The sequence below is a fragment of the Anastrepha ludens genome, chromosome 2 (assembly GCF_028408465.1).
Source record: "Anastrepha ludens isolate Willacy chromosome 2, idAnaLude1.1, whole genome shotgun sequence".
In the NCBI taxonomy this organism is placed as follows: domain Eukaryota; kingdom Metazoa; phylum Arthropoda; class Insecta; order Diptera; family Tephritidae; genus Anastrepha; species Anastrepha ludens.
In genome coordinates, this window is record NC_071498.1 from 58,685,006 (window position 1) to 58,713,005 (window position 28,000).

At 34.3% G+C, this 28,000-nt stretch overlaps 6 protein-coding genes across 9 annotated transcripts; 4 read left to right on the forward strand and 2 right to left on the reverse strand.

The window, feature by feature from the left end:
• The first annotated feature begins 11 nt into the window (after positions 1-11).
• Positions 12-1,203, forward strand: LOC128871564 (histone-arginine methyltransferase METTL23). Its single transcript, XM_054113413.1, has 2 exons — positions 12-390; positions 503-1,203. Exons 1-2 carry the CDS (start codon positions 151-153, stop codon positions 1,091-1,093), a joined length of 831 nt encoding a protein of 276 aa, XP_053969388.1. The 5' UTR covers positions 12-150; the 3' UTR covers positions 1,094-1,203.
• On the forward strand, positions 1,146-1,536 carry LOC128871567 (SRA stem-loop-interacting RNA-binding protein, mitochondrial). The gene has a single exon (XM_054113417.1). It carries the CDS (start codon positions 1,146-1,148, stop codon positions 1,404-1,406), a length of 261 nt encoding a protein of 86 aa, XP_053969392.1. The 3' UTR covers positions 1,407-1,536.
• LOC128871562 (dihydroorotate dehydrogenase (quinone), mitochondrial) lies at positions 1,487-3,179 on the reverse strand. The gene is made up of 3 exons (XM_054113412.1): positions 3,004-3,179; positions 2,612-2,821; positions 1,487-2,554 (listed from the first exon to the last, which is right to left on the reverse strand). Exons 1-3 carry the CDS (start codon positions 3,064-3,066, stop codon positions 1,595-1,597), a joined length of 1,233 nt encoding a protein of 410 aa, XP_053969387.1. The 5' UTR covers positions 3,067-3,179; the 3' UTR covers positions 1,487-1,594.
• A 604-nt stretch (positions 3,180-3,783) lies between these two features.
• LOC128871565 (copper homeostasis protein cutC homolog) lies at positions 3,784-6,511 on the forward strand. Its single transcript, XM_054113414.1, has one exon. It carries the CDS (start codon positions 3,881-3,883, stop codon positions 4,649-4,651), a length of 771 nt encoding a protein of 256 aa, XP_053969389.1. The 5' UTR covers positions 3,784-3,880; the 3' UTR covers positions 4,652-6,511.
• A 1,179-nt stretch (positions 6,512-7,690) lies between these two features.
• LOC128871566 (V-type proton ATPase subunit E) lies at positions 7,691-12,679 on the reverse strand. 2 transcript variants are annotated; one of them, XR_008456041.1, is made up of 6 exons: positions 12,586-12,679; positions 12,364-12,479; positions 11,256-11,468; positions 10,839-11,165; positions 9,447-9,659; positions 7,691-8,491 (listed from the first exon to the last, which is right to left on the reverse strand). XR_008456041.1 is itself a non-coding variant. In XM_054113415.1 (5 exons), exons 2-5 carry the CDS (start codon positions 12,394-12,396, stop codon positions 9,552-9,554), a joined length of 681 nt encoding a protein of 226 aa, XP_053969390.1. In that variant the 5' UTR covers positions 12,397-12,479; positions 12,586-12,679; the 3' UTR covers positions 7,691-9,551. The 2 variants fall into 2 exon arrangements, 1 of the variants encoding a protein (XP_053969390.1); XM_054113415.1 differs by having other exon boundaries at positions 7,691-9,659.
• Positions 12,680-15,300: 2,621 nt separating this feature from the next.
• LOC128871568 (regulator of gene activity) lies at positions 15,301-27,959 on the forward strand. 3 transcript variants are annotated; one of them, XM_054113418.1, is made up of 9 exons: positions 15,301-15,811; positions 15,875-16,182; positions 20,363-20,498; positions 21,528-21,691; positions 21,754-21,988; positions 25,054-25,362; positions 26,915-27,119; positions 27,249-27,413; positions 27,657-27,959. In XM_054113418.1, the coding sequence occupies exons 3-9, from the start codon at positions 20,366-20,368 to the stop codon at positions 27,853-27,855; spliced, it is 1,410 nt and encodes a 469-aa protein (XP_053969393.1). In that variant the 5' UTR covers positions 15,301-15,811; positions 15,875-16,182; positions 20,363-20,365; the 3' UTR covers positions 27,856-27,959. The 3 variants fall into 3 exon arrangements, with proteins under 3 accessions (XP_053969393.1, XP_053969395.1, XP_053969394.1); XM_054113420.1 differs by having other exon boundaries at positions 21,754-21,970; XM_054113419.1 differs by lacking the exons at positions 15,301-15,811; positions 15,875-16,182 and adding an exon at positions 18,691-18,711.
• The last annotated feature ends 41 nt before the right edge of the window (positions 27,960-28,000 follow it).

The following is a 28,000-nucleotide window of genomic DNA, read 5'->3' on the forward strand; positions in this document are numbered from 1 at the left end:
AGTTTCGCTATCGGATTATCTATGATATCGGCTTGAAGTTTTAAAGCCCCGCTAGTTTTAATCCCGTTGGGTTTTAATTTCTGTCGAAACATAAGAAATTTTCATTTTACGTTAATACATAGCATTGTTTAATTTTGAGTTTTTCCAAAAATGACTAGCGGTTATACACAGAATGAAGGAACTGATAATGAACAAACAACAGATTCGACAACAACAGTGACAGCAACAACAAGTTCGGCCAATACGCAAATCGACAGTGCATGCAGTGGAAGCAGTGGAGATATTGCGGAGCATATAAGAAAGTTTATTTTTACCAATCAAAGCGCAAATGTTTCTGAATCAGGTGCAACAGCGGAACCTTTAGAAAAATTGGAGATTAAAATACCTGAGGTATACATGTAGCAAACATTGTTATTATTAAATAATTAACAGCTGTTTTACATCTGTATTATCTAACCATGCCGCAATGCTTTAATGGGAATATATGTTTTTATTTGCAAAGCTTCTACAAAGCGGTTACTCTTTCTACACTTGGCCTTGTGCCCCCGTGTTGGCTTGGTTTTTATGGGAGAGGCGGCGGAATCTTGTCGGCAAACGTGTACTTGAATTGGGTGCGGGCACAGCGCTTCCTGGCATTTTGGCTGCAAAGTGTGGTGCACGAGTTATACTTAGCGACAATTGCATACTACCCAAATCATTAGCACACATACGAAAGTCTTGTTTGACTAATAATCTCGTCCCAGGGAAGGACATAGAAGTAATTGGCCTCAGTTGGGGCCTACTATTGAATAGCGTTTTCAATATAGGACCACTTGATTTGATAATTGGTGCTGATTGCTTTTACGACCCAAGCGTATTCGAAGATATACTAGTAAGCATTTCATTTCTACTGGAACGTAATACGGGTGCAAAATTTCTTTGTACGTATCAAGAGCGCAGTGCAGATTGGTCTATTGAAGCATTGCTAAAGAAGTGGAAATTGCATGCTGTGCCGATAACTCTTGACAACGTTGGCAAAAGCTCTGGTATTGATCTGGTGGAATTAATGGGCGGACATACCATACACTTGATTGAAATAACAAAAGAGCGCTGAGAGTGGTTTATTTTTAAGCAATTATTTTTCTTTAAGCAGAAACAAACTTACAATGTCTGGAGCAGTACGTAATTCATACAAACTATTTGTTGGTAATCTGCCTTGGACAATTGGCCAAAAAGAGCTGCAGTCCTACTTTTCAAATTTTGGTCATGTTGCAAACGCCGCTGTTGTATTTGATAAGCAGCTTGGCTTCTCTAAAGGCTATGGATTTGTGTCCTTTAGCAGCCGCGATGGTTTCAATAGTGCCTCTAATAAAAATACCCATTTCATCGAAGGACGTGTACTCAACGTCCAGCCAGCCAACTCATAACGCGATTGCAGCATAATCTACGAAATATATAAGTGCTCAGCAAATATAATTAATTTGTAATTGAACAATGTCCAATAAGATATTTGTATTCAAAAATCATTTATTAAAAGCATTTAGTTAAACTATAAAATTCACAATTTTCTACTTCACTACACTATATATGTATGTATTTGAAATTACATTATTTATTATTTACTCAAATAGTTCTTATAGTTTTTCCCTACAGCATCCTGTACGTTTTGATAGCCTCGCTCTTCTAACAGTTGTGATAGCTCCTTTTTAATACGCGTCACCACCGGTGGTCCTTCATATATAAAGGCAGTGTATAACTGTAAATACGAGGCACCAGCTTCCAACTTTTCTAGGGCATCTTGCCCCGATGAAATGCCGCCAACACCCACAATGGGAATCTTACCGCCGATTTGTGCATAAATGTCGGCAATTAGTTGTGTGGACTTAGAACGTAGGGGAGCACCACTCAGTCCTCCAGCTTCATTAGCCAGTTCAACTTCGTTTAAACTATCGCGTGCTATTGTAGTATTGGACACTATCAAGCCTTCAACCCCGCACTTTTTCTTATTTATAACTCCAACAATGTCTTTTATATCTTGTTTGGTAATGTCCGGAGAAATTTTCAATAGTATAGGTACTTTATTGTTAACCGGTAAAGAATTGCGTGTTTCAACAATTTGCGTCAATAATTCTTCGAGCTCTTTCTTGCCTTGTAAATCTCGTAGTCCCGGTGTGTTTGGGCTGCTCACATTAACCACCAAATAGTCGGCAATGGGTCCAAACATCTTCACGCCATTTACATAATCTGCTATTGGGGAACCTGAGGTTTTATTTTTTCCTAGATTTACACCCAGCACACCATCAAAACCGCGAACATTTTTCAGCTCATTCAAACGCTCAAAAACCACCCGATGGCCTTCACTGTTAAACCCATAGCGATTTATAATAGCCTTATCATTAAGTAAGCGAAAAACGCGGGGAGTCGGATTACCGGGCTGAGGTTCAGGCGTTACTGAGCCAATTTCAACAAAACCAAATCCCAGTTTTGATAAACCTTCGACAGCTTCACCTTGCTTATCGAATCCAGCAGCAATTCCAATAGGGTTCGTTATTTGTTTGTTAAAGAATCCAACAGACTGGAAGATAAATTTGTTTTTAAAAGACTTCAAATTATATGCTCGGTGCTTACGTACCAAATTTTGTGAGTCCGGTTGTGGTGGTTGCGGGAACACCTTATACTTACAAGCTAGCACTGCCAAATTGTGACTCATCTCTGCCGGTAAGTAACGCGTCAAGGGCATTAATGTATTTTTATAGAATTTCTCGTTGCCCTTGTAAATGCAAAAGCCGGCATGAAAGATAACCGCGCCAGTGGTCACAATAGCCAAAGATTTTATTTTGCTCTGCAAAGCAATGGAACATTAATAAATTATTTGATAACGTTTTGTAATAGCATATTTCACTGGAAATTCGTATAATTTGAAATATGATTCCCAATTAGACAGTGCCCAGAGGAATCGGGACCATTTTATTGCTGTAGTGGTGCGTTGATAGCAACAATTTACATATGTGCAGATGTACTTACAGTTCGTTTTGGGTATACTGGCTTCCTGACGGGTATTGCACTTAACGTACTTGATAAACGCATTTTTTAATTTAAAAACTCATTTAATATCCCATAAAAATTATATTCAAAATAATCGCAGAACCCAGCTTGCACGGATCAGCTGAGTTGTTTCGAACAGTACTGCCATGTTATTGAAGCAGTTTACCCTCAAGGGCATGACGTATTCACTAAGATTTCTCTTTCATACCTCTAAATTTATTTACATGAAACTTATTAAAAACTTATTTTAACTTTTCAGTGTTAATATTTTAATTGAATAAGCATTTCCGAGGGATGAACTTATGGAGATCAAAATTAATACAGAATTATTCTATGCTTGATTCGTAATTCTGGTAACTTTTCATATAATGCTGATTGCACTTTTTTAAATGCATAGGCGACATCTTAATTTTCAAAGCGATCAAGTTCTCTTGACGCTTTTCTACTTTAACCTTCATTACCAAATGTGACAATAGAGCGACGTCAATACAGAAAATAAAAAAACTTTTATGTGTAGATGAATCTGTGGTGCTGATAATTTTATTTAATTCTCCGTCGCTATCGTAAAAATTTATACGAAACGAATTACAAACAAATAACCGACTAACGAAAATTAAAATTATTGTTAACTTGAAATACATTTTTTTTAATCATTTATTTGTGTAAATAAAAATAAAAATTGCAGTGATTATTTTGTTATTTTCTGGCATCGTAATTTTAATAAATTGAATTCTGTCAACTTGGCAACCTGCAAAAATTTCATTCATGAATTTGTTTTGCTTACATTTTCACGGTTGATATTCGTTGGAGAAAGAACACGGTTTTAAAATAATAAACATAAAATAAAAAGGTCGCAATGTCCTCAAATGATATAAAATTGGAAGTTTGTGTAGATTCGATCGCCTCTGCATTAGCTGCCGCTGAGGGTGGTGCGGCTCGGATTGAATTGTGCTCCGCTCTGACCGAAGGTGGCCTAACACCTTCTCCAGGAACTCTCAAGACACTCAAGGAGCTAATTAACATACCCATTTATTGTATGCTACGACCAAGGCGCGGCAATGATTTCGTTTATTCAATAGCGGAAATGGAATCGGTGCTTTTGGATTTGGAAGTACTTCGCGCGCATGGTGCTGATGGCTTTGTCTTTGGTGCGCTCACCGAGCAACGTACCATCGATATAGAAAAATGCCAACGTGTTATGGAACGCGCTGCGGGAATGCCACTTACCTTTCATCGAGCATTCGATCTCAGTAATCCTCAATTGATGCATGAAACTGTGACCACTATTAAGGAATTGGGTTTTAAGCGTTTACTCAGTAGCGGTTTTCGTGCCACTGCTATTGAAGGCAGTGAAAATCTGGCACAGTTAATTGCTAAACATCGTGACATAGTTATAATGCCAGGTGCGGGTATTAGCGTAAGCAATTTGGATGAATTGCTAACGATTACAAAGTGCATAGAATTTCATGCTTCAGCGCAAGCTGCGGCAGGCGCTATATCAACAAATGGCGGTTTGGCGTGTATGGATTGTGATGTCACAATGGGTAAGCAAGACGTTGAGCTATATACTACCACTGATGTGAATGTCGTCCGCAGAATGGTAAACATTGCTATGGCGGCAAAATGAAAATGGTATCAAAAGAAGGCAAAAGCTAATTTCATACAATTTTACTAAATGTTTAAATTAAAATGTATTATGTATGTTATTTATTATGTAAGTTAGTACATTGCCATTTTGCACTAGCATATTTCCCTCTTGAATAGTTAAAATATTTGAATAGCATAGTTTCTTACATTTTTAATAAATAAGCACTTACATCGAAGCAAATGTGAACACTTTTTCATAATAATGAATACAACACTTTTGGCACTGGAAACCAACTCGTAAGTTATTTTTTTCTTTTATCGTAGTAAAATTTCCTCATCTTGTCCTAAAAAATACAGGGAATTATTTTCAAAATTTAAATTTAAAAGTCAGTCGGAGAGAAATTGGGTATTAAATATTTTATATACATACATATGTTGCAATATAGTGCTTGTTAGCCAAGGAATTTTAATCTTATATTGGATGTTTTTTTTAGAAGCTTGAGAACTTAAGTGGATAGAGCAAAACATAAATATTTTTGGAATGAATTTTTTTATTATTATCTGGTAGATATTTTCATGTGGTTACATGAAGTTACATAGTCCATTCGATCAGTCCAATTCTTGACTACTTTTTCCAATATATCTGGTCGTATGGCTTCAGTAGTGGCTTGAATATTGCGCGCTGTATGGCAAGTTGAGCTGTCTTGCTAGAACCAAATGTCGTCGATGTTTAGCTAATTAATTTTTGGAAAGAAAAATTCGACGGCGCTCGCCATGCAACGAAAAAAATAAAATCCGATAATGCCATCAGCGCTCTATGAACTTCACGAACATATTTCTTAAGAAGTAAATTTCCACGATTTGGAAGCGTTGTTCTGCCGTTAAAAGCTTATTCATGACTTGCTGAACAGAAGTTTGACATTCTCAGCAGTCGAACCATAGCTATCGATATCGATAGATCTTATAAAGCTAAAAACACATCCGATATGATTTAAATTCTTTTGCGCTTTTCTTACCATTTTTTTTTAATCAGTAATAAGAGTTAATTTTCAAATTAAATTTTTCCAATTAAAAATTAAAATAAAACTATTTATCTTTGCAGTTAAAAATAAAAGCTAAAATTTGATTTATATTTTTTCGCTCAGATATAAAAGTTATAATTTATAATTATTTTGGTCAAACATAAAATAAAAATTTTGCTTTTATTTTTTCGGTAGAAAATAACAGTGTAGTGGCAAGCCAAGCAAAAGCAAATGAGACATTAATGAATGGAATAAGACTATTTTTTATGTTTTTACACTCAGTCATATCAAAACGGCGCTTTAGTGCTACTTGAGGAGTGCCAGAGTTGTACTCCAACCATTTGACATTTAGTCATAACGGTGATGCTGAAAGAAAAAAATACATTCGATATTTTCCTTCATATAACAAATGACAAATTTTTGCTTATATTCTCTGCGATTTTACACATCGTTCTTTTAACTTTTACTTTTGACTGAATAATATAAATGAAAATTCAACTTTTATTTTTGATTGAAAAAACTTGACCTAAAAAATCACGTGAATATTTAATAATAAATTGCACTTTTTATATCAATGCAATAGTATTTATTTATATATGTTATTTCGTAAATATTGTTTGCAATAACTTTTTACAAAAAATTGAACGAGACGATAATCACTGCAGTTGATTTATATTTTTTATAATCTTGATACTTATGTATAAACTTTTACATCAATATGTACGTGTGTATTTAATAAATGTAATTTACTTGTATAGCAAGAGTAAATCGATCAAGAATAAGAATATTAACATATTTATTTTATTGTATCTGGGAACAGAGCGACAGATCTATGTACATATAATATACAGATAAATTTATGTATTAAAATATGGAAAATTAAACGCCAAAACAAGTATTTTATTCACATTTTACCTATGTATGTGTTTCATAAAAATAATAAAAAGTAATTACTACAACGTAAAAGACTCAAACTAATAATTATTCCAAAATAAATTGGTTTGAATGAATTATTTGGTTTTTTAGAACTTCATTTATTGAATTAGTGTCTTTTGACCGTTATCTTAACCATGAAAATACGTCTCAAAATATTACGATAGGAGAACGCATAATACTTGAATACACATACATACACGTATGTAAGCAGTGGCGTCCACGTGATAGCCACATTTCATAATTAAAATAAAAATGTAGCGAAACAGCCTTTTGCTTAAACACAGCCATGATGAAATGTGTTCAGTAATAAATAATGTATTACTCTGTCATCGTATCGGAGACTTACACACAGACACTGAGCAGGCTATCATCACTGGCCAACTGGCAACCAATATATATATATATGTATGTATACGTATTAACGTTATTTATTAATGCCAACGAAGTCAAGTAGTCAAACGCCACACGCACCCCCAACAAAAATCAAGACTCAAATTTTTCGTTTTCCGTTTCCGTACGCTTTGTTGCAATCAAATACTGTTTTATTCATATTAAATATCATTTTATATGTATGTAGGTATGTATGTATATGTATACTTTTTTGGAACAATTAAGACAACAAATTTTATGCAGCGTCCTATCATTGGCTATTTAGATAAATTATTTATATCTGTGTGTTTGTGTTAGTTCTAAAATATTGCATTATTTATAAGCTAACAACTTTACATATACAATTAAAGCAAAAAAAGACAAAGCAATTTTCGTTTAAGAATTTCTTTTTTTTTTTTTTTTGAATATATGGCCGAAAATAAACTAATTTATACATTTACAAATGAAATATTTCAAAACTTAACAAAAGTCGAAAGAAGAGAAAAACAAATCTAAAACGGTAAATTGAACAAAACCATTTCATAATTTATAAGCATTCCTTTACACATATGATTGATATGAACAGCAATGTGGCAGGCAGCAACAGCAACGAGGAAACCTGCAACTTTTATAGCAATCAAATTGCGCGTAGAAAGCAGCAGTTGGAGTTCTTTTTTTATTTTAGTATTGTTTTTTTTTTTTTAAATACGCATAGCTATTCATTTATCTTGCAGCAGCCAAAATTTCCAACATTTTTATGCAAATTTTTTATGTATTTTTTTTTTTTTGTTAATTATTTATAACATTTAGATCACTAAAAGAATTGTGGCAAACATATACACACTTGATTATAATAAACATTAGTGAGAAACCATCAAAGAAGCAACAACACACATTTATTACAGTCTTGTGAAAAAGAAAACTCTTAAGTACTTGAAAATACCTTTGAAATAGAAACAATTCAGCACTTAAAAACTTTAGTAACACGCCTGCGCAAAGAAGAACCAACATTGAGTACTATTTTTTTTTTTTTTTTAATTGCAAAATCCCGCATTTTGCTTACATTTTCAACCAACAAACAAACAACCATGTCGATAACGTTTTTTCGACTTGATAAAAATTTGTTATCAAAACGCATCCCATCGGTGGGTGCTACATTACGCACAGTGAAATCAACTCAATTCTGTCACGCTAATAATGTGACATAAAGAGCACTTATTTCAGTGTTTGAAATGTGGCGATGCTGAGAATTTTTAGTCCACCATTTAGGCACGCGTCGTGAGCACAAATTTCATGTAATTCACTATTGCATGCCACACACTTATAACTGTCAGCGCATTATTACCAAAGATTTTCACTGCTCCTTTCTGGCGGCGCATGCACACAGTTGCATAATTCGAGGCGCATCGAGCACCAGTTGCATATGACTGCCCGCAGTTCTGCTTGTAGCATTTATCTTCCTCCCATTCGCTATTTCTGGCGTGCAAATGACTTGGAAAGCTGGTTGCTGTGCCATAATATGTTGTATAATTTTCTTGTTACTTCTAATCAAGCTAGAATATAATTATATAATTTGCTTAATATTAGGCAACAAACGATTATTAATAGTGCATTGTTATAATTCATAATTAACTAAATAAAGGGAACAATTTGATCGTACATACAGAAGATTTTAACAAAAAATTAAATCCAAACGCGGAACATGCATGTCGAGTTAATTAAACAAAAATTATATGGATTAATTTATTGACATACATATATGCTTCAGTCCAAGACATAGAACCAAGTAGATGAAATGTAGTGTTAGGCAAAGTAATTAATGGCCTCAGGCTCTAAATTATCTGCCTCGGTTTTCGAACAAAACAATTTCTCAAATTCAACAGTGAGCAGAATTTTTTTTTTTTTTTTGTACAGGAATGTATATAAATGTGTGTATTAAATTTATACAGTTTATGCATGCATTGGTTTATGTATATTATGGATTTAAGTATTTAATTGAACAACTGAAAATCAGAAAATGTTTTGTGTTCCATTAATTTGTTGTCTACTTATCAAAGCCTATTCCATTCCTCCAATTTTCCCTGCATTAATAGTTTGTATTTTCGATAACTCTGTATATATTTTAATACGAATTGGTTATCATATCGGCAAGTTGTTTTATGCCTACAAATATACATACACGATGGTTTGTGTTCTATAACGGCAGCAAATCTTTGAATGGAATGCAGTGTTTTTGATTATATTATACTGTTAACATCTAAATTATATTCATAATAATTATAGGGAAGTGGCTCCGTTTGTCTTCTCTTCTTTCGCGCTTTCACTCCTAAAAAGCTCACTTTGTTTCAAACTCTGATTTCTTGCTACTGCAATAGTATCTTAATTCTGCATTGCTCATTTCCTACCATCCATATATAACTTGACAATTTTATTAGCTAACAATTTAGTTTCGGTAAATTAACTCTTATTTGCATTTTAAAATTATATTATAAACTCGCATTCAACTACCTTTTTTGCTTTTGTGTTTCTTCTTGTTTTCGTCTTTAAACTATGTATGTAGGATTTATATGTATGTTGGTTTTGTGTGTTGCATAGTGTTTACACCTAAAATATTTAATCGGTGAATTTACGATTGATGTTGCGACCGAACAAAGCGTTACGTATCTCTGGCACAAGTTGTTGCGCAATCAGTTCTAATCTGGACTCCAGGGTGTTTGGTACCTTAAAATATGAAAACAAAAATTGATTACAAATCGAAATTGCATACATAAAAACACCCTTAAAAAGTGTTTTATATTGGTTTCTCGAAAGAGTTCAGTAACAAATTACCGTATGATGTACGTATTGCAATAATGATAAGACGAAAACTGATAAATAAACTGTCAAGATACGGCTACATTGCAAAATCGACACCGCATCATCCCAGACACTTTTGCGGAATGTTTTTGATGTTACAACAACACGGCAGCGTTAAGTTTTGAACAAAAAAGCTCGATGTGTTAGGGTCACATGAATTAACAGTAAATAATTTAATAAGTCGAATATCTATTGCAAACGTTGCAGAAACTGACCGAAGTCGAAAGACGAAAAATGGATTATATGCGCCAGTAATGTGCGAAATATTAATAAAAATTGATACAATAACTTGTTATCGCGACACTTCGCTCCAAACTGTCTACTGTTCTGGCGAACTCGACACGCCTGCGTCACAAAAAGCATTCAGTCTGTTTTGGTTGGCTAAAGTTGAGTAATACCGATAGTAGTAGTTTAATAGTTGTCTGCAATTAATGTGATTAGAACAAAAAAATCAATCAATTGTAGCGTCCAACGTTTCAATATTAGCCCGGAACACTCAGTCACAAAAGCACTACCTCACAATTTTTTGGGAATGTGTGAAGCTTGAATTGGTAGCTCTTGGGTGGATATAAATCCGGGTCGTTGCGGTAGCGTCAGTCGGGAGATTTTTCGATATTAGAGTTACCGTTTTTGAATGGCATATCAATAGTTCCTTGAAGTCGTATGGGCTTTGACACCACGCCGGCATGCAGTCTCGAAAAGGCGCCTTCTTGAGTGAAAATTATCTCTAGGGCACTACCAAAATAACTTGTTTTGTTGTTGTTGTTGTAGCAGCATAAACATTCCCCATACTTATATACGGTGAATGCTGCTGGAGTGACAGTCCTTGGCCGGATATAAATCTGGGTCGTTTCGGTAACGTAGAACCGACTGTCGTGGAAGCGAAGTTGTTATTATTACTGTTGTTGTAATAGCAAACAACTTTTCATAACATTTTTTTTTCTTGGGAAATGCTGTTAACGAAACTGTGGCTATATAGTGGTCAATAATATCGGCATATATAGGGGGTACTAAAAAATGTAAACCGTAAATATCAGCAATTACCTTTAGGCGTCCATTGAGAGCAATCAACTCAATTCCACCGCAAGTATCCGCCGATAGATGATTTTCCGTATCAATATGTACATTGACATCTTTGCCAATTTTGAGTTTGTACTCTTCAAGAGTGGCGGTCAGCACTTCATTAATGAGACTAACATCGGCCTGACGGCAACGTAAAGTGACACTGGATTCCATAGCCTGGAACAGCGCTTGCAAAATAAGTTTCTGCAAGACCTCTTTGTATTCCCCAGGATTCTTGGTGACTTCACCAAGGCGACGGCGGGCTTCATCGAGCACATTTCGTACATGATCTTCACGCACTTTCAGAACCTAAAAGTTAACAAAACAGAACAAATATAGAAATACATATGTACTGAAGATTTTTTGTAGATTAATAACACTATGAAATAATTCGTTTACCTTCAAACGGGCCTGATTCAGCATATTCGAAGACTGAATCTTTTTTTGCAGTTCAACTTGCTTCTCCTTCTTTTCATAGTACTCCATGATCTTGAGACGCTGTTGTTGCACCAGACGACCCTTCTCAATGTTGAATTCCTCTTCGGCTTTAGCATCGATTTCTTCGGCCTTTTCATTGGCTTCTTGCTCAATGAAAGCCATCATATGCTTAATCTGTATGAAAGGAACATGAGAAAATCATTGTAATACATTGATCAATAAACGTTTTTATATAATCTTTCATAAGTATTTTATAGTTTTTACATCTTACGTTTCAAAAAATTATTAAATTCGTTTGACATACAGGTTTTTTAACAATTCTGTTATCAAAACGCATTTAAAACAACGAATGGGTAGATATGTAAACAAACTAAAATCATCCACCGCCCAGGTTATGTGAAGGATCCCAGTTGTGTTATCAATAAATGTCTAAATAGTATAAATTCTTGTTTATATGTGATAGCACGTTTGTTTCCCCCGAATACTACGTTCTCCCTTAAGAAATCCTTCACCACCCACTCAACCCACTAACCATTTTTAGCGCACCATTCTTTATTACTACTGCTTTCTTTATATTCATTAGCACTTGACAGTTGATTAAAATGAGATAACTGCCATTCATGCGCCTTTATTCATCCTCGACACTCATGTTATTTCATTCACACCAACGGCACAACCTTCAGTGTGTCACATGACTACCCCGACTATTATTTTAATCAAATTCTCCCAACTGCCAACTAAAAACCACTAACTTTTTTAGAAAACGTTATAGAAAATTATGTAAATTATCATTCTATTAATTGCAATCCATAAAAATAGTACTTTATAGGACGGTAAAACGCCTCTAGCAGAAGTATTTACAACTACTTATCACACCTCTATACCGTATTCACATGACATACATCCCATGACATGATGGCTGCCAGCTTCGCAGCCATTGTTCGATTTTCTGCAACTGCATTTAAATTTCTAGTTAGAATATTTGCTAATGAACTAAGCCCAGATAAACTACGCTAATTGGTAAAACAAGCTACATACATTTTCAGCAATGTTTCAAAATTCTACTCACCTGTTTTTGTACATCAGCGTCGCTAAGTGCCATCTTTGCAAATTTTCTTTTTTTACTTTTCACACAATATTTTCAGATTTAGCCGAGGGAATATAAGTTTCACTATTTCACGATACCTGTAAATTCAAATTGATACACATTAAATTGATATTAACGCTCGTTTCCCAATTATATATTATTTAAATAATTGGCAAAATAGCTAATTTGAAACAAAAATTTTACTTGCAGAAAAGCAGTAGGTAAGAAAGTGTGCGTGTGCGTGTGTATCACTCAAACTCAGTCCGTCGTGTAAAAATTTTCGATTGACGACTACCTTTTTTCGATCATATGATTGGGGAATATCTCACTTCGAAATAATGTCCCTTCCAAATACCTTTTAAAGTAAATACAGGGTTGTAATCAGCTTAGGAATTCCTCAATTTCGAATTGTCATTTGATTTTTTTATATTAGTGGTTTTCACATCAAGTTCGTTCAAGCTTTATTCCTTGTTTTTTAACTTCTATCGTGTATTTTGTTTTTATAAAATTTCTGGTTAACTTCGAAGTTACACAATTAATTTTAGGTTTTCAATTATCAATACACTAACACTTCATCATTAACATACTCTTATTTTACTACTTGAATGGGCAGTTGGCTTCCAATGTTTCCTTTCAAATGAGTTCATTTCCTTTCAATATATTGTTGTTTTCTTGGAGACGGCTTTCAAATTGAATGCAGCCTTCGCAATAACTTTCAGTTTTTATATTTGACAAACAATAGGTGTGAGCAAATTTAAATGCAAAATTGATTGCATGATCGAAAAAATGTGTAATCGGTAAATTGATTTCCACATGCCGTGGAAATTGTAATTTTTCCAATTAGATGGGTTATTATATATTCAGAGATTTTAGATTTCTCACTCAACCACTATTTTCAAGAGCCAAATATATTCTATCCTTACGTATGTGTTGTGAATCGCACATTTTCAAAAAGTCTTAAGTTGTATTTAGCTACGACCTTAACTTCAACTTAAACCTCGGTTGTAATACGGACCATTACAGCTTTATAGGGAAATACGCTCTTACCTCCATTGTATACGCGCCAAAAAGTTATCCGAAATTGAAGGCTGCTCGCATGTCAATATCAAACTGATCTCGTAAGCAAAAAATTTTAATTAAGCTAGGTTCTGATTCATGCCGTTCAGTTTTGATTTGTGAAATAACATCTAGACGCACGCCACAAATAGGTTGCTCCAAAACAAACTCCGACCAAACACCCAAAAAATGGGTGTACGCGCCAATTATATATATATACACATACATTATCAAAATCAGATATATCAAATATTATATTGATATATACATATTAATATATCAAAATCACAAAGTGGATCGCAAGGAGAATAAATTAATCAGATGTTACAGTGAACTCACCTTGTGTGGATTCGCTTTGGCTCTGCAGTTTAAATTTAATCGAAGCCAACATTGGTGACGACTTCAAGACGTTGAGCGCAACGCAAATTTATTAAAACGCAAATAACGTCGTGTACATTAGGATGTCAGCACAAAATTGAACGAACAATGGAAAGCCGTTTCATTCGCCCCACCGTTGATGCTTCTAGCTCCAAGTGTATTTCAGCTGTAGTTTCCACGAAAGTGTGTAAATAATTGCTTTCGCTTACTACTCCCCTTCCCCACCAAGTAATTTCTCTTCGTTTTGTTTATTTATTTGATGAGATGACGTCACAGCGAATTCGGAAGGTATAATTTTGCATTGCTGTTGTTGTTCTATCATTCCAGTTGTACCTTAAATGAATTCGCAAACATGCGTACACTTTTGTATTGCCTTGCGGAAATTTGTGCCGTTACTGCGGTCCTGGAATCGCTGCGTTAGTGCGGGTGATAAACGCTCGGAGTAGTGCGCGTTGTTGCCACGGTTTTGTCCAGCGTTTACCTACACCGGTCGACCCTTCTCCGTTTTTTATAAATTTTGTCTATTTGTATTCTCTGCAAATGTTATGAATTTATTTAGATATACAGTAGGTTCTGTTTTTATGCGGCTTTTTTTTATGCGATTTTGAAATGTGCGGTTTTTTTTTAAATTACAAAATGCATGTCGACCTATCGGGAATTGTACATATAAACAAGATTCTAAACCAGTTAAGCAAAAACTCATCACAGATTACATCAGAAATGCTAACCCTACAAGTATGGAACCGCCTGCATAACTATCTAGATCAGACGTGTACATTTCCTAAAGTGACGAAAGTGATTTTACGCCAAATCCTAAACGAACGCGCAACATGTGGGTATTGTCTGATTCTATTTCTGACTTAAATTTACTTTTCGATTCTGACGTTTCTTAAATAAAGATATAATTTTCAAAAATACACTATATTGTTTATGCGATTTTATTTAATTATTTCAGATTCATGCGGTGTATGGAACGTATCTATAGTTATAATATGGGACTAGTGCCCTTTTTTATGCGATTTTATTACATTATTTCAGATTTATGCGGTTTTAGCATTTGAAACGTATCTATAGTTTTACTATAGAACTAGTAGCTTTTTTTATGCTGTTTCTTGCGGAACGTATCTACCGCATAAAAACAGAACCTACTGTATATTCTTTCTCTCTCTCTTTCATTCTTCCTCTTTCTTTGTCTGCCTTGAAAGTTTCACTTCTGTTATGTGTACTACGCTACACGCACATTTTTGTTATTTGTGTGTCGTTACTTTGTTATATAAGGTGGGGTTGTTTCCAACATTTTCTATTATTTTTTCAATATCAAAATATTTTTCTGAATTTTAAGTTTTTGAAATATCATATTATATGAATTATTTAATAAATTAGACATTATTTTCAGTATTTAGAAGAGTTTTTTTTTTAATTCAGATACGACTCTGCGCAACCTCAGCCTTGGTGTTTATTCAGCGCTAATTCAGCTACTCGCTCGACGACTCGTTCGTGGTGTTCGTGTCGCCATTGTCGTATCGCAGAGTGTTAGAAAAATTGTGTGAAAAATTGAAATCAATTTTTGGTGAACAAAAAAGTGTTAAAAGTGCAAGTGCAAAGAAACCAAAAGCGCATTTTATGTGCAAGTAGCTAGTGGAATTTCAATTTCTCTCTTGTGGAGATTGTGAAGCATAAGAAAAAGGACTCAAATACGGCCGTGAACAGGCTATTCCAAAGCGCCAATAGGGAAGTGGAAAATTTTCTTCGTTTCGTCTTACCAAGGCATTACAAGAGGCGCTCGCAAAGTGTTTCTTTCCGAAGAACAAAGAAACAGAAACAGTATAGGAAAAGAAGAAATCAAATTGAAAAGCCTATGAGCCAACGTCGCCTTGGATCGGCTAATAAACCGATACCAGCTGTATGCTAATGCATTAAGTTGGTTTTTGCTATTCAATATTAAACCAATTGTAGCATCTGATTGGAATTCGCTTACTAATCTACGACAGCTATCGTAAGCTTAAAAATCTCCTGTTGTGTATGTTTGAATTTATCAGATTTAACATTTGTCGTACAGGCAACGATTGTGGCAGGATTAGCTGAGTAATCCACCATACATTCGGAGATATTCTCAACATTGTTATATTAAGAATTTTGTGCTCTAAAATCAAAGTCAGTACGCGGATTAGAAACGCAATTCGCGGCACTGATTAAGTTAAGGAATTTAGACGCAGCGCGGCAGAAGTAGCGACGTTTTGGCGTACGCGCGAACTCCTGCTAAAAACAGGTCAGTTGGAATGTTAGATGCGGTGAACGCAACAACTACAGTGTGTCGATCGTGTGAAAAACAGCAGCAGAGAACAGAGGAGAAAGGGAAAAGCCTGGGTAAGTTCATGCAGCAAGTGCATAAATTTAAATGTGGGTTTATAGCGGGAATCTGTGAAAGGATTATAAAAAAGCTGACAAAAAATGAATGTAGAAAAGAGCGGGAAAAAACTTCCGAGTGATCTCGTTTTTTTTCAGCATAGAAAGTCAACATTCATTAACGGTGCCTAAAATTAAAAGTGGGTTCTCTTTGATTGCTTGTGACAATACTCGGCTCCGACCCCATGTGTTCTCCCATCACTTCTTTTGAGAGAAATATTACGAATTTTTCAATGAAATTCACAGGAGATGTTCACTTCGTGCTTATTTTGCTAAAACTAGCACCAACACTATTCTGTTAATAATAGTTTTTAAGTTATTTGTTGATAAAGTTTGTCTTTTATCTTCACCAAATTTTGATAGAATAAGTGCATTTATCACATTTATTTTAATAAATATTGAAACTATATTAACATACACATACGTTTTTAACTCTTTTTATTTATTTATACCACAAATTAACCATTTATATTGCATTTTTAAGTTGCTAACTCCAAATATGCCAGCTAAATTTACAATAACTGAAAAGCATGGCTGAATGGAGTGCTGCCAGAAGCAAAAAATAAAAAAAATAATAGAATGCCATTGAAAACGAAGCAACATAGGAACATAATTTCCACACACTCTTTTTTGTTAGAATAATGAGGGAATGGGGGTTTACAACCTCTAAGGTGTATATATCGAGTTCATAAATATATATAAATACAATATCGATGTGATTTTCGAAATACAGTTCAGCTTCACGTAAAATTCCTACGCGAAAAGGAGTACTACGCAAAAATACTGTGGATTGCGTAGCCGGAGTTGGACTGATGAGGGTTATTTTTTTGAAGCGCGGCCGAAGGCCGCCCACGCGAAAAGGAGTACTACGCAAAAATACTGTGGATTGCCTAGCCGGAGTTGGACTGATGAGGGTTATTTTTTTGAAGCGCGGCCGAAGGCCGCCCACGCGAAAAAGAGTTCTACGCAAAAATACTGTGGATTGCGTAGCCGGAGTTGGACTGATGAGGGTTATTTTTTTGAAGTGCGGCCGAAGGCCGCCTACGCAGAAGAAAGTTTTACGCAAAAATACTGTGGACAGCATAGACGATTTTTTGTTCCAAATTTTCGGCTGCGGCGCTTTTTTTTCTTTTTTTTTTAAATATATATATGTATATATATATACCATATATTCATAATATAGTGAAAATTTGGAATAAAAAATCGCGCGATTTTTTATTCCAAATTTTCGCCTGCGGCGCTTTTTTTTTTTTTTTTAAATATATATATGTATAATATAGTGAAAATTTGGAATTAAAAATCGCGCGATTTTTTATTCCAAATTTTCGCCTGCGGCGCTTTTTTTTCTTTTTTTTTAAATATATATATGTATATATATATATCATATATTCAAAATGCATACAATCAAACATACTTTACTGAAAATCAAGCATTAATATATATATGTATATAAATATATACATATATCCATAAATATACCTATATATATATATATATATATATATATATATGAATAGACGTATATAATATAGAAATAATTTGTAAAATTTTGTATTTCTATTCATTTATTATCTTCTAAAATTGTTTATTTATACGATGTCTGGCAGCACTTCGGCTGGTTGTAGTAACCAAAATAGGAGGATTCTTGGTCAATTTTACAATTTTTAAACTCAAATAACTTAAAAACTATAAGCCTCCGGTAGGTTCTGTTTTCAGTTTTAAGATGGGGATACACCCCTCTACCCCCCCTTATACCCCTTTTTTTAAAAGGGGCGGGAGAACAAATGGGGATTTCCCCCAATACTCTACTCTTACGAAAACTTAATTACTTCTTATACCACTTTCGGTTTACCTAGGTTTATATATAAAAACAAAAGACGTTTATAAGGGAACATATACGAGTATAATATTATGCTTCATAATTTTAATTCTTCCTCGCTATCGTGCAGTTAATGTTTTTCTTCTTGGTTCTATTTCTGACTTCGATGCTATCCTTTATGCAAGCCCCCTTTTATTTTACGCTCACCGTGTCTGTACAGGTTTATACACTGTCAATACAGGGGTAAACATGTGTATGTGTACCATAAAAGCACGCACACCTTCGCTGAAAGGGAGGTGTTGGTATAGGCACAGTTTAATACGAAGTAATACAGAATCTTTTGTTATATGGTGGCAAGTTGGCTAGCTGGTTAGCTGACTGAATGCTCAAGGGTTTTATATTTAAGCGCAGCTGACTGACTGATTCTTAACTTCCCGTTTTGGTTAACATGCTTTTGTTTGTGCTAACACATGCATGTATGTACATATGTAAACTAGTGTTGTTAAGATAGTGTTTTGCTGATTCTCAATTAGAACCGTTGGCTGTAATTTTGTTGCCATTCTTGGCTTGCCGTTCTGATTAACGAACAGAGTATTTCAATTCGTGTTAGTATAACAGCCGCCTAGACGTAGTCGGATTCGATTTGCCGTAATTAAATCTCGGTCGCTCCGGTAACGTAGATCTGACTATCGGGGGAAATTTTGTTATTAGTGTTGTCGTTTCGTAAGATAATACGATTAGTTACTTCAAGCCAAAATCCAGTATCGATAGGGAGCTACTAGGACGGCTGCACCTTCTTGAGTGAAATAAAACTACCAATATATCTTGTTCTTGTTATTGGTTATAATATTATTTGTATTACTGCTGTTGTAACACCAAACAATATTTCCATTCTCGATGTTTGACGATAATCTAAGGTGACGTGAAAGCCATATACTCTTAGGTCGAAACTAATTTCGAAGAATCAGCTGGGCGTATTACATTACCTGTTAAAACCATCAAAGGCGTTCACTATCGAATACAAAGTTTCCTCGGTTCGTTACCGGAACGACCAGGAACTTTAGCAGCATTCCCCAATCATTTATGGCGAATGTTTATGCTATTACGACAACAACAACACCTGCGGTAGTCATACATCTGTTTGAGCCGATCATTGATGGAAAAAGGGTAGAAACGTAAAAGTGGTTTACATTCTTGTGAAAAGTTAAAATAATAATGCGATTAGTTAAGCGATTACTTTTTTTGGCTCGTAGTCCGTGTGCAACCAGAAAGATGGGCATATTATTTATAAGAATGATTAATTATAAGAGTGTAGGCTAAAACAAAAACGGTTCGATTGTAAAAGCTTGTCCAGGAAACTTTTAGAATAGTGAGATTTGTACAATTATGGTTATGTGAGTGGAATTAGTACAGCTATATGTGATGTTTACATACAAAATATAAACTTGCCCCACTTATAAGAGAACTGGTATAAAACATTTTCAAGTACCTTTTTTAATTGAAATATACCATTTTCAAAATATTTAATGTATTGGAACAAAATTTAATCAAACATCAAAAAAATAAAAAAAGAGCGTCCAAACGTCTTCACTTCCTTTATTTTCTATGTATGTAACATCCATCTGTGTATTGAGCTTGCTGAATAGCAGTTAGCTTTTCATTTCGTTGCTTCTTTCATTCTAAACCATTTTGTTTTGCAGTTTCGTTGCCACTTACGATATTCGCTTGCATTTTGTTGTTAATGTTATTGGTAGGTGTGAGAGTGAGTGTACATTTTTATGTCTGCAAGGTTTGCAATAAGATACCTGTAGAAAATCGGACTGGAGCAATACTAGGGCATAACTTTACAAATTCTTGATTTTCTGTGTAAGCGATAATAATCTTATTAGTTGATTATAAGTTGGTTCATGCTCATTACTTTAACTACCATATATCAAACTTAGTCGACAACATAACCGCTGATAGGTGTTGCGAGTTCACTATTTCTCTTTGAATCCGTTTCGAACCAGTGAGACTGCTCTTTACTGCAAGAATATTAGTGTTCGCGAATTCCCATATACGCGCAGGCGTGTATGTACTATTACACTTTTTTTTGAGTATAAAGCATTTTGAAGTATAAAAATCTGCCATTCTCTGATCTTGCAGGGCAAACAATTTTTTTATACAATAATCATTTGTAAAAATAACCTATGGTTGTATGTTTTGACTTTAATAAATAAATAAATAAATAAATAAATAAAAGGTATTACTATATACTTATGTACATAAATACATATACAAAGAATAAGCATTTAATAAAAATATATGTATTGTATATTACAGACCATGGCGAATTTAAATTTTCAACAGCCTCCGAGAAGTTTAGCAAACGCCTCAATGACGGGGCGAACTACAGCTGGATTTGGTGGTAGTTCACTTTCCGGTCATATAACACCTACGTCTGGCATGTTTCCAACGGGTAAGTTTGTTTTTATGTTGTTTTAAAGTTGCTCACAGAAGTCCTAGTAAAATATTGAACACTTCCAAAGCGATCGTTGCTATATATCAAAATAAATTGGGACGGTCGTTTCAGCGATCTAAAGATAGGTTTTCGTCACACGGTTAATGTTATATCCTAGTTTCGTATTTATCGGATGCGAGCTTGCATTGAGCCTAACCCTGGATCAGCAGATAATTTCTTCTGCGTTTGCTAATGCAAACTTCATTCAAACTTAACATTAGTCAGATGCATTTTCTGCAAGTATTGGCGATACAGGTGCAAATTGCTCACAGATCCAAACTACGACTAATGAACCGATAAGTTTATATCCAGGAAGTGTGTTTGAATAAGCCATACGTGTATACGAGAGCTGCAAAAAATGGGCGAATGGCGTTTCGCGTTATTTGCTTTCCACATTCTTACACATCACAGTATCATTTCGGTTGCGTTTGTGGCCAATGGTTAGCAAGTATGGGTAAAAGAATTACTTTCCATCAAATCAATATGGAGAAGTTCATTTGATTTTACTCCTAATATTAGTATTATATTAGCATTGATCCTTATACTGTTGTAGAACCTAATTCTGTAGCAGATATGTTAGGTAGGTAGGTTAGATGGAAAGAGTATCCCAGGTACACTACAAATAGCACTTACGTGCCGTTTTGATACCATAATGTGGACCACTACCTGCGAAAAAATTTAGGGAAGAGAAAACCGTCTACAGCCATCCAGTGCTGTTGATGTAGTGGAGGATAGAAATGGGATCCCGACTGAAGAATTTCTTCAACCCATCCCCTAAGGGCACGCTAAGGAATCTGAAGCGCCTAGCCGCCAGAGCCGAAAATTTGCAGAGAAAGTGCTCAACAGTAGATGTGTTACTTAAAAAACCTTTCTGCCACTCATGCAACGCAATAAATTGCCAACTTTCATTATACCAAGTCCACTTCATTGCATTTTATTTAAATATTCAAATAATATATGTATATATCATTTATCGCATTTCTTTAGGCGGTGCAAATTATGGACAAACGCAACAACCTCAACTCTCACCGAATCGCAATGCACAATTGTCGGTGGGCGGTCCGGCGTTATCGAGAGGCGGTCGCGCGAATATATTTGGTCAACAAACCTTCGAGCGGCGAGCAATGCAGGCGTTAGGTGGCGGCCCTATGGTAAGTTGTAAAATACGCTTTATCAAATCTGTGGCTCATAAATAAACGAATTTGTATTTCAGTCAAACATGGGCAGCTTCATGCAATCGGGACGGGGTGGCTATGGTAGTGGAGGCGGTGCAAGTGGTTTTCCCACTGTTTTTGGTGGCAGTGGAGATACAGCAACGCCCGCGCTGCTCGATCCAACGGAATTTCCATCGTTGACGAATGTGCGTGGCCAGAATGATCAATCACTGCCTCAGACGAATCCCCTCCAGCCACCGGGAAGCAAACCTTATGGTAATTTCTTTACCTCTTGTGAGTTCTTCAACGATATCCTTTCAACAATTTTTCTTTATTATACTTAAATCAATTTAATTTAAGTGATACAAGTTTGCTCTATGTGTATGAAAAGTTGTGTACAATAACAAAAACAATTTTTACATTATTTACAACATCGAAACACATTTAATATGAAATTTCCAATTTTATTAATTATGCACATATCTGTGCCATTAACAATTTTTCTTCTGTTACGAATATGTTTTCACTATAACTTACCAAAGAAAAGTTACTCCTTTTTAAGTAAAGAAATTCATTTTCAGTCGGTACAAATCTATTACACCGTTGAACATAATTAAATATTGATAGAAATTCAACAAACTAATAAATTGTTTAATCGTTTGTCTAATTTTGTTTTCTTAAAATGTACGCATTTAAGAAAAAGGTAAATCAAATTAATAAAATATCAGATATACATACATACAGTTGCCTCACTAATCTTCATTGATGTAGAGATTTTGAGTGCTATTATTTAAAACAAAATCAATATCTATGTATGTAGTTATTATGCACATACTGAATATCGTATACATTGAGCATTCTGTTTATTCATTAAGGTGGCGGTGCTGGAGCAATATTAGTAGGTTAAAAAAAATTTTTTTTTTAGAAATTTTAAAGGCGCATGCGCACGTTTGGCCGCTGCTTCTGTTCCTCTTTCGTATACAATTAGTCATATCTCTTGTTTTTTTCTATTGATACTCATTTAGTTGTGTTCATAACAATAGTGACGCTTAATTCATTAACACATTTTTTTGCTTCACCTAAAAATAAAATCAAATTTTAATATACAAACTAATGGGTTTTGGAAAAACTCCACATGAGTGTTATGCTCCAACCTACGCCCTCCTAAAAGTATGCAAAAATAGCGGCACAATTTTTTAATGCAACGATTTTTGTGCGATGCGCCGTGATACGACAATATTGAATTACATTTTTTTTTTTACTTTACTACTACAGTTTTGTTACATAATATTTGTTTGTACACTCTAATGGAATCATGAGAAATATAGACAGATGTAAGCCAAATATGTGTTGCAAAAAATACTAATATGTAACACATAAAAATTAAGGGAGACTTTTCGGTTGTTATCTTTAATGTGTGTTAGCTGTGGTGCAAGGAGGAAACAGAAAACCGAACCTGCTTTTCAAACAATTTTATTGCGCCATTTATAAACGATTTGTGGTTAATATACAGATTTTATTAAAAAAAAAATTCAACACTTACCTTTATAAAAAATATGTATATAAATTAGAAGGGATTTTTTATAAAGAAATCGTTTTACTTATTCAAATAGATTGTGAAGCACATTATCGGGTATACCGTTTGATTTAAATTTAGATCGAATTAATAACCTATTTCCATCAATTTCCACAAATTTAACTGCATTTAAGAGTTAAATTGTTTTTTTTTTTTGTGATTTGTGATGACCAGCTTATTTTTGTTTGCGGTTAATTACTTTTTGGCTACCAGCGGGTGAAGAGGTTATTTTGCAAGTTTCATATTGTTGCTTTACCTGCTTAACATTTGTCATTTCTATTACCTAGGTAAAATATATATTTATGCTAAAAATTAAATAAAAACAATTTCTCTTCTATGAATATTCTACTACACAAAACTTTATTAATAATCCCTCTTTTGTTGGAATAGTTACGGGTCTACCTGTGTCTGAAAAAAGCGATATGACTGTACTGTGAACATAACATACTCTGTTAAGTCAGAAAAGTTTACTCAGCTCCGTTCTGAAAGAGAGTACGAGCTTAATAACTGCATCGGAATTTGAGCATTTAAATACGCTGTTTGTTTAACAAGTGTATACCGAAGGCCATTGACTATCGGCTTTAAAATACATTTGACTGAAACAATAAACTTTGATTGAATATTTCTCTGTACTGTTATGTAGTATGACGATAAGTGCAGTTTGTACAGAATTGTTCCTCGGTTATTTAGGACCACAATTTTATCTAGGATGATAGTGATAATTTTCTATGTACAATCCTGTTTTGTCGATTATTTTAGCGAAGTATAGGAGAAACTCACAAAACTCCCTCCAAGATGCACGCCACAAATAGGGGAAGCTCGTGCAAACACCTAACATAAGTGTACGCGACAATTATTATTATTATTTTTTTGTTTATTTATAGCAGAAACTTGAAAATTTTCCTCTTTCCAAAAATGAACTTCGGCTAGGAGACGAGATTGGAAATGTGCTCCAATAGAATAGTTAATGAATATTCCTTGATAACTGTGGGCGTTAATGTGCAATAAAATTAATTACTGCTTGTTTTAATATTTTTTCATGCCATTATTAATATTTAACTCAGTTCAGTACCAATAAAAAGACAAAAAATCTTTGCAGCTCATTATCTATATTGCATTAAATCTAATTTTATGAACGGATCGATTGATTGCCGGAATGTACTTGCGGTAATTATTTATATGTAAACATAAGTTGATTCGAAATTATCCATGAAATACATAGGTGTTGCTATTATTATGAACACAAAAACAAAATTATATACTGTTGTATTAATACATATTTTCTTTTGACTTTTTTCAATACATTCGTATACTTAATACTGATGTATGTTTGGATTTTCTAATCAAACATTAAACTCATTTACATACATACATACAAATATGCTCTATGTGTAGAGGGGATCCTGTTAGCGCAAAAACACATTGTGGTTGTGGCGTAGCCAACTCCAGGGCATATGTAACTGGATAACATTCTCAGTATTCGTAAATAATATCATAAAAACACAGCAATAATTAATCCAAAGTGTCATGCATAACAAAAAACAAAACAAAAAAATACCAAGTAACTACAATATTTAGATACAATATTATATAGACAATAGTCAATGTTATGTGGCAACGCTCTCCTCATAATGGGGTTTTCCGTTTCTGTTTTCTTGTTCTCGTTTTCGTCTCGATTTATGTACGTCGTTCCCGTACGTAAAACCGATCAATCCGTCATTCTACACCCTGATGCACACATCATATATATATCTGTATGCTTGTATGGATGTACATTATACAGTCGGCATGGTGAAACAACCAACGTCGGAACAATCGGAATTCACCATGTCGAATGAAGATTTCCCTGCGTTACCGGGTACTCAAATCTCCGACGGTACAACGAACTCGGGCATCACGGAGAACAATTTGGACGGTGCGGAGAAGGCGATGAACTCAATTGTGGGCGGCAGTGGGTTAGGTGCCGTTGGGAGTGGCGTTGGCGTTAGCGGTAGTAGTGGTGGCGGCAGTAGTGGTAGAGGAATCGACCATCAGCACGATAATTCCAGCAATGATAAACTTGTGAAAAGCGGAGTGCAAACTTCACCTGATGGTAAATTTTTAAGCGTCTCTCATATTTGATTTTTTTTTGTTTTTCAATTGTTTTGGTTCTCGCAAAATGCACTCACGCACACAAATACTTGCTTAAGAAGAAAATAAGTTGTAAAAAAATGTTGGAGATGGGAGTGATGAGAACGTTTCAGTGTATTTTGTCATTTATTCTTTTTTGTGTATGCATCATAACAAATTGAAAAAAAAAAATACCGGAATCAGCAACAGATATTTTTAGTTAATCATATTTTATGATATTTGTTTGCTATAGCTTTACAAAATTATTTAATCGAATCAACAGTGATCTGCCTAAAAAACGGTTAAAACTACTAAAAAATAAGCCGGATTAGTGAACCTACCAGTTTAGCTAGAGTTTAGTTCTCGTACTATATTAAATTAAGTCGTCATATTTTCCCCGAGAAACTTTAGTATTTCGAAATATGTAAAAATCAAAAAGTCTATGCACCTCAATTATGAAGATAGATAGTTTTCTTGGAAAAAGTCTATGAAAAAACGACAAAATTTACACTAATGTCTTGTTTTTGGGTAGGCGATAGTCGTGTCTGTTCGAAAACGGCTTTACTTGTATATTTACAAGTGCTGTTATATGCACGCATCTGCCAAATATCTGTCTAAACTTTGCTTACCAGCTGTTTGACAATAATAATTTACACTTGGCATAGTTGTATTGCCTGGGTCGACAGTTTACCAACCCGTTTACGAGCCAAAATCAACGACTGTGTAAAGAATTTTCCATACAAGTTTTGACAGACTTTGACGAGATGTTACGAACTGGTAAATTTATGAAGTATGCACAATGTACGAAGAATTTAAGCGTTTAAACGAATACCCCTAATATATTATTGCAAGCCTTTAACGAACATAATATTGTACAAGCCGTGCGGGAAAATTATGGGAACTTAATAATTTCTTGAAAAGAAGAACCAACAATCAGCCAGTGTGGTACTTCAGCCATTTCACCAACAATCAATTGTTCAATGCTCTATTGCTCGATTTCTATTTATCGATATTTATGTATTGATAGTCAATAGTGTGTCATGAGTTATGTATTTCCATTTTACGAGAACTCTCTTTTACTAACGACAATGAAAGTAGAAAATTATTATTTTATTGTAAGTTATCGATTTATTTGATTAGTTTATTCATCAAGCCTGCCTCCGAAGCGCGTTTTTTTATCGTTTGATAGAATATAAATGTAGCGTATAAAAACAATTAACTTTTAAAGTTTAACGCAAAAATTCATTTCATTTCAAATCAAATCGAAGTTTACATGCAACAGCATCGTTCCATTAAATAATAAATTTTCTTTTGCAATTTTAATGTGTAAAATTACCTCATTTATCGTTGTTTTTGTTTCAACAAATTGTTATTCATAAGTACATTGCTGCTTTCTCTATTCCCATCTCTACAGTACCCATGCACATCAAAGTATCTACGTATGTACATACATATATGAGGCAATTGTATTAACGTTAAATTATTCCTCATTATTAACATTGAATTCTTACTATTTACCACTTTTCCACCTTTAGGCAAGGTCACAAACATCCCAGCGAGTATGGTGAATAACCAATTCGGCATGGTGGGTCTCCTTACATTCATACGAGCGGCGGAATCGGATCCAAATTTGGTGACGTTAGCGTTAGGAAATGATCTTACCGGCCTCGGTCTGAATTTGAATTCACAGGAAAGTTTACATCCTACATTCGCTGGACCGTTTGCGGATCACCCCTGCAGGTATGTACCTATAGTAAACCAAGGCAAATTGAGTACTCTATCATCCTTGGTAGTAAACCAGAAACTCATTTCCGATTCCATGTATGTATGTATGTGTTTTACTAATCGTAAATATTTATTTATTTGCAGAGTACAAGACGTTGAATGCAACGTGCCAACCGAATATCTGATCAATTATGCGATAAAGGATAAACTGTCCGCACCGTTACTGAATAAGCTGCAAGAAGATCTGCTATTTTTCTTGTTTTACACGAATATCGGCGACATTTGGCAAATGATGGCCGCTGCGGAACTGTAAGAATAATTTAATGACCACAATTTAATGAAGAAATATAATTGAGTTCAAAAGTGTGGAGTGCTAAAAAGTTTTGAGCTAAAAATAATAAATACAAATTTTAGAAGAGCTTAATTTTATAATTAAAAAATTTAAATTTTTGTTCAAAAATTTAGCCACATTTTACTCAATTGTATTTCGACACAATTCGACCTATTCGAAAATATTAATTCTTTTATTTATTTATTTGTTATGTTTTATAGTTATGGCCGCGATTGGAGATTTCACATAGAAGAGAAAATATGGATTACTCGAATTCCTGGAAATAATCAAGGAAAATTCTACTACTTCGATGCGCAAAGTTGGAAACGTATGTCCAAGGATTTCCAAATCGACGCCGAGAAATTAGATAAATGTCCCAATATATCTGCGTTAGTGAACATGAATGGACAGTCTGTATAATATTAATAAAATATACAAAAAACACGAAAAAATCTTTTTTTGAGAATAAGGTAAAAATCACAATGAAAAATAAAAGAACATAAGAAATTTAAGTTATTCGTTGAGTTATGCTTACATTACTTTTGTTAAAATGGGATGACAATCA

Coding starts and splice junctions, on each gene's coding strand:
- LOC128871564 (XM_054113413.1), top strand. CDS start 151: ATGACTAGCGGTTATACACAGAATGAAGGAACTGATAATGAACAAACA. Junction 391..502: donor TGGAGATTAAAATACCTGAG/GTATACATGTAG, acceptor TTATTTGCAAAG/CTTCTACAAAGCGGTTACTC.
- LOC128871567 (XM_054113417.1), top strand. CDS start 1,146: ATGTCTGGAGCAGTACGTAATTCATACAAACTATTTGTTGGTAATCTG.
- LOC128871562 (XM_054113412.1), bottom strand. CDS start 3,066: ATGCGTTTATCAAGTACGTTAAGTGCAATACCCGTCAGGAAGCCAGTA. Junction 2,822..3,003: donor CAGTATACCCAAAACGAACT/GTAAGTACATCT, acceptor ATTGCTTTGCAG/AGCAAAATAAAATCTTTGGC. Junction 2,555..2,611: donor AACCGGACTCACAAAATTTG/GTACGTAAGCAC, acceptor TTTATCTTCCAG/TCTGTTGGATTCTTTAACAA.
- LOC128871565 (XM_054113414.1), top strand. CDS start 3,881: ATGTCCTCAAATGATATAAAATTGGAAGTTTGTGTAGATTCGATCGCC.
- LOC128871566 (XM_054113415.1), bottom strand. CDS start 12,396: ATGGCACTTAGCGACGCTGATGTACAAAAACAG. Junction 11,166..11,255: donor TGAATCAGGCCCGTTTGAAG/GTAAACGAATTA, acceptor GTTAACTTTTAG/GTTCTGAAAGTGCGTGAAGA. Junction 9,660..10,838: donor CTCTCAATGGACGCCTAAAG/GTAATTGCTGAT, acceptor TCATATTTTAAG/GTACCAAACACCCTGGAGTC.
- LOC128871568 (XM_054113418.1), top strand. CDS start 20,366: ATGGCGAATTTAAATTTTCAACAGCCTCCGAGAAGTTTAGCAAACGCC. Junction 25,363..26,914: donor AGTGCAAACTTCACCTGATG/GTAAATTTTTAA, acceptor TTCCACCTTTAG/GCAAGGTCACAAACATCCCA. Junction 27,414..27,656: donor ATGATGGCCGCTGCGGAACT/GTAAGAATAATT, acceptor TATGTTTTATAG/TTATGGCCGCGATTGGAGAT.